The 9635-nt window shown below is 34.5% G+C and overlaps 1 protein-coding gene across 2 annotated transcripts in view; it reads left to right on the forward strand.

Moving 5' to 3' along the window:
- Positions 1 to 7860, forward strand: part of LOC139978430 (stimulated by retinoic acid gene 6 protein-like) — a 30069-nt gene extending 22209 nt beyond the window's left edge. For both annotated transcript variants that reach the window (XM_071988649.1, XM_071988648.1), the window contains exon 19: positions 6804 to 7860. In XM_071988649.1, coding sequence (XP_071844750.1) covers positions 6804 to 6910 — 107 coding nt within the window. In that variant the 3' untranslated portion in view covers positions 6911 to 7860. The remainder of the gene's footprint in view (positions 1 to 6803) is intronic.
- The last annotated feature ends 1775 nt before the right edge of the window (positions 7861 to 9635 follow it).

Consider the following 9635-nt stretch of genomic DNA (forward strand, 5'->3'; position numbering starts at 1 on the left):
AGTGCCCTTATAGGTATTTAGGTATCAAATATCTCTCAATACCGAGGTGTAGGTGTTAGTGCCCTTATAGGTATATAGGTATCAAATATCTCTCAATACCGAGGTGTAGGTGTTAGTGCCCTTAAAGGTATATAGGTATCAAATATCTCTCAATACTGAAGTGTAGGTATTAGTGCCCTTATAGGTATGTAGGTATAAAATATCTCTTAATACCGAGGTGTAGGTATTAGTGCCCTTATAGGTTTATAGGTATCAAATATCTCTCAATACCGAGGTGTAGGTGTTAGTGCCCTTAAAGGTATATAGGTATCAAATATCTCTCAATACTGAAGTGTATGTATAAGTGCCCTTACAGGTATATAGGTATCAAATATCTCTCAATACCGAGGTGTAGGTGTTAGTGCCCTTAAAGGTATATAGGTATCAAATATCTCTCAATACTGAAGTGTATGTATGAGTGCCCTTATAGGTATATAGGTATCAAATATCTCTCAATACCAAGGTGTAGGTATTAGTGCCCTTATAGGTATGTAGGTATCAATATCTCTCAATACTGAAGTGTAGATGTTAGTGCCGTTAATGATTTGCAAGTGTCACATTTGAATATCTCTTAAAATTGAGTGGTAGGTTTTAGTGCCCTTATCTACATGTGGGTATCACATCTAAATATCTCTCAATACCAAGGTGTAGGTATTAGTGCCCTTATAGGTATGTAGGTATCAATATCTCTCAATACTGAAGTGTAGATGTTAGTGCCGTTATAGATTTGCAGGAGTCACATTTGAATATCTCTCAAAATTGAGGGATAGGTATTAGTGCCCTTCTAGATTTGCAGGTATCTCACATACAAGATTTCCATGAAACCAGTGGAAATTAATGTTGTCTGACATGTGTGCACACATTTTAATATATATGTATTTAAATGTAAGTGTGTCTGTATGTATGAAATCATTTGGAGGAGAATTATGAGGAAGTCTAAACGAAATGGCAATAAACATGCAAAAAACAGTAGTCTTAACTAATAAACAACAACATGCAGCCTGATTCAAAAGTACTTGACAGTGAGACATGCAATTCCACTTGAATGCCCAGCTGCATAAAACTAGTACATAGCTCATTCTTCAAAATGCATAATAACTTTTCAAGCCTAGTTTTACATTAAACAGAAAGATGCTACTTTACTAGTGTTCCCAAATGAATCACTTAGTTTAGTTACTTCTGCATACTGCAATAGTACTGTCCTTCACACAGTCAGTTTAATACAGTGTTTCATCTTAGACTAACACTCAATGACTTGGCTTCCACTGCAATGCTGAACATCTGCATGTTAATTTGAAGTGTTTGTTTATGCATTGTGAGATGTGATAGATATAGTACAAGAAGTACTGCAGATCAGGTCTTAAATCATAATTGTGTAAATCATTTATAGTAAAGTGACAGTGGAACAACAAGCATGTTGTTTTCAGTTATGCAAATAGTGCTAAAACATTTTGATCCTTGAAATGCCAAAATATTTGCTTCAATCTAAACTTTGTGTTTGGCTGTAACTGTAAAATTGACCAGGTAATGTAATATTAGCATATACAGTAATTGGATGCCCCCTTAATAATATTCAAATAAAGATGTCAATTAGATCATTTTGTCTCCCAAGGTTGTCATGTAATTGCTTACAATTCTTAGAATGTTTATCCTAATTGAGTCATTAATTATGTTGTGATTATGGTGGACTGTGTATTTTATATTATATACTGTTGCATATTTAATACATTAGTGAAGCCTTTAAAACTGTTTGACCAACAATTTACATCTGTCTAGAGTGAAACAAACTTGTGCAAGAATTAGCTTTCAGATACCATGACAACAGTATTGATTACAGTAGCTTTGCTGTATATGACCTACTTGTTTGAAAATAATGAATGAAAAGTCCCTCAACTTAACTGCAGCAAGCAAACCAGTTCTCATTTCCATGTACATTCAAGCTGTCCTTGTAGGTTGACATTAGCTATACGATGGTATGAATTAGGAAAGCACCTTCCAAAGTGTCTTTACGGTACTATGTCTTGTTAAGATTTGTTAAATGCACTTAGATCTCTTTGTCACCCTCCAAGCAAAGTACTAGCTGCAAGGTGTAAAGTAAAATACATAAGCATTTAATACTTCACAGAAATAACTCTCGGCTGATAGAAAAGATGATATACTACTGGGCAGGTCCAAGCTATTTGCACTGTGACGTACGGGACATTTCAGAGACTTAAATGTGTCTAAAAGTTAAAAAAAATCTATTTTCCAGAAACTTTTTTCAGGTTTTCATATTTGTTATTGCTGCTACTTTATTACAAACTTATGAAGATTTCCTACACTTGCTTTAATTAGGTCCCATCTTAATTAATGTACAGTGTGACGTACGGGACCAGAGAATTTTGTGTTTTTTTTGCTAAAGAGCAAAGCTGAAATTGCTCTGAAATTAGGAGGGCAGTGATCAAGCTGTTATAACTAGTGAATAGCCTAACCTTCCAAGAGCTAAGCTGTAATATATTAGAAAAAAATATGAAGCCATTCCAGTTCAGTGATTACACAAATCAAAATTGTCCTGTGACGTACGGGACATGTGACGTACGGGACAATTTGTCCAAATAAAAATTGACTATGAAAACTCATGTTTTTATTCCTGAATATACCATAACAAGCTGATTTCTACATAAAAACATTAATTTGGATATGTCAGAACAATGTCATTGGTAATTTCATGCCATATTTCCTTCTTTCGGGGATCGAAAAGAGCAGTGACTGTACTTGTGAGATCATTCCACTACATAAAACATGGAATGCGTAAAGTATAAATCTACTCTACACATTCATCAAATACTTATAACATCAATTCTAGCTTTGTTAGACCACAAATGATCCAAGATGCAAGTTTTGGTGCAAAACTGTCTCGGTATATACTGTACAACACTGTATCATACTCCCCACTATTGACCCTCAAGTTGAAATATGATCCATCCCATTCAAAACATACCAAAATGTCCACAGTAACATCCACATAATGTCCATCTATGAAACTAGTACAACAAAGAAAACTCTATAGACCTAATAATGGTTACCAGACCAAATGCTCATAACATCAATTCTAGCTTTGTTAGACCACAAATGATTCAAGATGCAAAGTTTTGGTGCAAAACTGTTTTGGTATATACTGTACAACACTGTATCATACTCCCCACTATTGACCCTCAAGTTGAAATATGATCCATCCCATTCAAAACATATCAAAATGTCCGCAGTAACGTCAATGTAATGTCCATCTATGAAACTAGTACAACAAAGAAAACTCTATAGATCTAATACTGATTATTGAACAAACTCATGAGTGTTTGTCCTCTGCAAAAATTGGGCGAGCAAAACTCTACACTTGTAACTAAAAATCTCAATGTCTACTATCTAAGTCTGGACACAAGAACATTGTTGCACAGTCATGATAGTCACACTTCACAATAGGCCTACGAAATGTTGAAATGCAAACTCAACATTCTTGAAGTTGTCCTCATTCAATGTCAATGTTGAATAGCATTGTAGATGATTCTGTATCCCACACACACACACAATTGACTTCCCGATAGTATATTGAACAACAACTGGGATGTTGGTGGTCATCAGTCAATGGTTTATATGAAGCCATGTTGTGCTCTTCAGGCATGCAGGGATTATAAGTTGCAACTACCATCTTTCAACAAAATAGATTTGCAAGCATTGAAAGGTTTCCAGTAGAGGTCCCCATTGGAGCCCATGCATGTTTATTATGTATAAATACAGGGTTTCCCCCACACTATGTCCCGTACGTCACATTTTGTCCCGTACGTCACATTTTTAATTTTGATAATTAGATTTGCTGTGAATATTTTTTCAATTTTTTTGGGATGGATTTTGTTGAACAATGTTCTTAATTAGAACTTTACAGAATATCACCAAAAAAAAATTGTTCGTCCATATCAAAACTTGAAAAAAAGTGCTGAAAATTGTGACGTACGGGACATCAGTATTTGGACACTAGCTAATTAGCATACAGTATTTAATTGATGAACCCCCAAACATCATATGTTAAAATTATTGGAAGGAAGGGTGTATCATGTCCCACATAAGTTATATTCAATAAGTTCATATTGCTGGCAGGGAAATAGAATTCAAAATGTCCCGTACGTCACGCTGCAATTTGAATTTATGCAAATTAGCCGGCTGTAATTGTTCGAATAGGCAAAACAATTAAAAAAAATTATGAAAATCTGAAACTTCAATAATTCAGCTTTAACATGACACCACATTTAGGGAGCTTCAGTAAAGTTTGAAATTTGGCTTCTAGGGATACAATAGCTTGGACCTGCCCTACTGAACAATAGAATTATTAACATATGTTGCTATTTCTGTGTTTGAGAAAGTCTTTCACAATTTTGGTTGCGATGTTGCAGGCTCTGTAACCATTGCTCAACTTCATGAATATTAACGTATGGCTTACCAAACTACAAATATGTTGGACATTGGAACCACTAAACGTTTTCTGTTTTGTTTTATGCAAAGAACAAATCATGGAAATGAAGAGGAAGACATTGTTTCTTTGGAATTGTTGGAATTATTCAGAGCTACACACTTATTAGTAGTTTGTACGTACATGGGCCTTACATATCCAACAAAGTCAAACACGGGCTACAATTATTCAAAGTGGCAATTAGACTGCATTTAACAGAACTTGCCATCTTGTTTGTTTTATTGTTTGTCAGTTGGACAGAGAGAAGTCCTGCAGTCTATTTATTCCTTGCAGTGATATTATGTTTGGTCTCCACAAGCAAGCACTGCTATTATTTTTGTAATGGTAAATTTAACTCCATTTCTCTACACCAATCAGATAATTGTGTAAAAAAGTTTATAAGGAATTCAAGTTTCTGGGCTTTCTGGATTGTTCTCTGTACTAATTAAAGGGTTTTCATGATAGATAAATTGCATTCCATGACACTAGATTTTCTTTTGGTAGAGCATGTGTATTGAAAGACATCAGATTTGAACATAATAGGGTGTTCATGTACTCAATGATACAACATATCCTTATGATAAGGCAGTTGTATTCAATGATGTTGGATGTTCTCTTCATATATAAATAGTGTTTTTTTCCCTCACAGAAGAAATTTTTATCTTGATAGCTGCTTTCATATTCTGGTTTTTGATTTCGCAGATATTCATGATAACTAGCTAGTCATTGAAGTATGATGTCTCACACTTCAGAATTTATGAGGTCGACTGGGAAGCCCTCAGTGTTAAGCCAGCTTCAAGTAACATTCTAATCTGATTTGTTATTTTTTATTCAAAGAACCCTTATACAAAATTTGTTCCACTTTAAAAGCTTTTTTTCCAAGATCAATATGTAAGCTTTTCAAACTTAAGGAATATCACAAGCTGACCCTTGTTGCAATCTTTTCTAAGGCTCATTTTAATTTTTATTGATGGCATAGTGATGTGTGAAAGTAGATTTAAGATGCATTGACAAGTAGTTAAAGAGTGGCAAACACTTGGGAGTTAAGGTGACAATCACAAGATTGCAGCATAAAGAAAACACAGCTTCATAAAATACATGTGGATTTTCCCCAAAGCATTACATATCTATTAATTACTAATGAAGTCAGAGAGAGTTATTTGTGCATTTCTCATTTTGGTTGTTTGCATAATTTTGTAAATTGGTGTTTGTGTGATGATTGCCATTCAGAAGCATATAGCTGGTATGTAACACTGATGGAATGAAACTGTGGTTGGTACATCTGAAAGTTATTGTCACTTTCACACAACATGACAAATTACTGTGTACTGACTCAATACAAAAATGAATCTCTTGTTATGCTTCAATACAGTTGATTCTAAATACTGTACTGTATGTGTTTTAGTATTTGGTACAGATATTACACCTCCTGTATGGTTCATTATATTTGACAAATCTGATTGTAACATCGTTGACTGTACAAGGAAATGGTTGAGTAATATTGGAAGGACACAGCGGTAGATAACAATACTAGAGTTATATCATTGGTATGTTTATATATTTTACATACTATGAGAAATATAATTGCACATTTAATGATTTGACATTTCCTTGATTGACATCAGGCTTCCAAACATTGATAACTTTCAATGTGTGTTATAAGTTGTTCAGACCATTTAATGAATATACAATACATTACAAGAAGGATATTACTAACAGGGAAGGTGTCGGCAGTGTAAATAGGTGTGGTAGCAGCCTTCTTATGATTATGAGGATAAAAACAAATTTACTGATTATAGAAAGGTTCACATACACTCCACACCATCCCCTCTCCACTCTTTATTTCAGATATTTTAAAGGTCTTACTTTGATATTCTATATTAAATTCTTGTCTGTGAGAGGTATCCCTGTATTTTACCTGGAGCTATAAAATCAGCCAGACTGGCCTCGATTAGAGTATTCATTTATCAACTGCTGTGTCAGAGTGGCCTACATTAGAGTATTCATTTATCATCTGCTGTCAGACTGGCCTCCATTAGAGTATTCATTTATCATCTGCTGTGTCAGACTGGCCTGCATTAGAGTATTCATTTATCATCTGTTGTGTCAGAGTGGCCTCCATTAGAGTATTCATTTATCATCTGCTGTGTCAGACTGGCCTGCATTATAGTATTCATTTATCATCTGCTGTGTCAGTGGCCTCCATTAGAGTATTCATTTATCAACTGTTGTGTGGCCGCTAAAGCTGGCTGTAAACTTTGTCTCACTATATTTCTTTATTCAGATATTCCTTCCCTGGCTGAGAGTACGTCACTGACCCAGCTTGTCATGGATGACCGGTCACACTCATATGGAAGCTGCAGTCATAGTGGCAAAGATGTTGTCGACTGATCAGATGCCGTACTCTGTCCCAGATCTCCCTTCCTGCATTTCAACAATGTGTTAACGTTTCCTATGGCTACAGTGGACAAACAAAAATCTTTATTTTCATTTCAAATATGAGCAGAACTATTTCTTTCAAGCACAATTCCTCAAAACATCATCTAAGTCTAAGATTGTGTCTTTATATTTATGATTGGGAGGAGCCTGCACAAAAATGAAATAAATTACTGAAGACCTACTGTAGCACATTAAATTGTTGTGGGAAAGTATTACTTACATGTGTCAAAGTATAATATCCTTCTGCTTTCTAATTAAGGGAATTGGTTGTTGTCTTCCAAAGCTTAAAGGGACTATGTAGCAACACACTGAGAGGTAAATATTCTAAACATGAACACAACATACAAACAGCACAATTGAAAACATGTTTGGACACCTTTTGGAATGCCTATTTTGAAAAATATTAATAATGTAGTGATAATATTTGTGTTTACAAGTTTACATCATGACATAAAAGTGAAGAGGGCAATATTTGCTGCATTTTGGTAGCATCGTTTTATGCTACTTTTTGCTTCACTTCCCCATTGCCTTTAGAGTGGGGCAGGGGGGAGGCAGGAGGGGGTGTCTAAAGTGGGTATGTGAATGGGGTCTTAATTGGTGATTTAGTTTGCATACTCCAGACCTGTAGAATGTTAGTGTGTACACATGTGATGTGAAAATTTTATCTTTTAATTTCCTTCATCTTTTGCATATGAATTACTGAATGAATATGAGACATCTTTGAATTGCAATAGGTTGCATGAAACTGATTATTTCTGTAGCAAGTCAAACACATAAATACTGAGCTGAAGATGCTTCAAGTAAAGTATATGTAAATTAAAGTAATATGAATATTAATCTATTTAAGATATACTGTTATTATGAACTCGTTTTACTTTGAATTTGACTTTGAATTAACATAATACTATTGCTTTCTGTACTTTATTTACATATTTGGTGTAAACAAAGTTTAAAACTTCACTCTCAAATCTGATGTCACTTATGGAACGAAACATTGACAAAGAATAACGGTTTGAGGGAAATGTAAGGTAGACATGATACTTTGGGATAGAGTTTCCATATGTACAATTGCACATTTGTCAGTGATTGATGTGTTGGGCACATTGGGTATTCTATTCCTGTGCAGTATAGTGTTATGTTAAATGCTCATGGCTTGTCGGTGGGATATGATTAAGACTAGAAGGTAGTCGGTGAAAGCCCTTGACCCGACACTGCTTTGTGAGGACATTTATGTCGTCTAAAGTAACAATATCTGACTGGAATTCTATGAAACACATGCACCAATGCTCATGTAACAACATAACACTGATGGGTTGAGGTTTACCTGTACATTGGTATATAAATGGTAATTACAGGTAACAGGTGGTAAAAACTGGAAAAGGGGATTACTTAACACTTGACAGATTCAATGCTTTATTCTGTTTAATGGTGAAAGCAGTAATAAAGTATGTATCATATTAGCATTACATCCTTTCTATACATATAAATAATAATCAATTTTGGAAGGAATGGATACAAGGGTAGGTAACATATTTATTCCGGCCATAAATCTTGACCATGGGTATTCAGTGGCATAGCTACGGTTTCACCATGGGTATTCAGTGGCATAGCTACGGTTTCACCATGGGTATTCAGTGGCATAGCTACGGTTTCACCATGGGTATTCAGTGGCATAGCTACGGTTTCAGGGGCCCAGGATCATGAGCAGAGCTGGGGATTTTATCTTGTTTGATGCAAAGCCATAAATTAGACATCAGGCACACTGTGATCTGGTATTGAACTGGGCAGTTAGTTTTGTCAACTACAACCAGTTGTTAACTTTTAATTATTCATGCAGCAACTTGACTGGCATGTGTCATCCATTGGCTTAAATTTTCAGACCAATTGATCCTCTGAACCTCATATTGGTACACCTCAATTGATATGTTGTTTATGACATATAGTACATACATATTACATAGAGTTGTTTATGATGTATAGTACATACATATTACCTATAGTTGTTATGACATATAGTACATACATATTACCTATAGTTGTTTATGACATATAGTACATACATATTGCCTATAGTTGTTTTGACATATAGTACATACATATTACCTATAGTTGTTTATGACATATAGTACATACATATTGCCTATAGTTGTTTTGACATATAGTACATACATATTACATATAGTTGTTTATGACATATAGTACATACATATTACATAGAGTTGTTTATGATGTATAGTACATACATATTACCTATAGTTGTTATGACATATAGTACATACATATTACCTATAGTTGTTATGACATATAGTACATACATATTACCTATAGTTGTTTATGACATATAGTACATACATATTGCCTATAGTTGTTTTGACATATAGTACATACATATTACATATAGTTGTTTATGACATATAGTACATACATATTACATATAGTTATTATGACATATAGTACACACATTACATATAGTTGTTTATGATGTTTAGTACGTACATATTACATATAGTTGTTTATGACATAATGTAGTGCAATTGCCAATCACCAGTTATTTGATTAGATGTTGGATGGATGGGGGGGGGGGAGAGGGTGGGGGATCAATGGGCAGGAGTTGTTTAATTGACTGAGTGTTGCTAAGATGTGAGTTCTCGTTTCAGATTCATTCTGTTAGATTTGT

The sequence above is a fragment of the Apostichopus japonicus genome, chromosome 13, assembly GCF_037975245.1.
Source record: "Apostichopus japonicus isolate 1M-3 chromosome 13, ASM3797524v1, whole genome shotgun sequence".
Classification (NCBI taxonomy): domain Eukaryota; kingdom Metazoa; phylum Echinodermata; class Holothuroidea; order Aspidochirotida; family Stichopodidae; genus Apostichopus; species Apostichopus japonicus.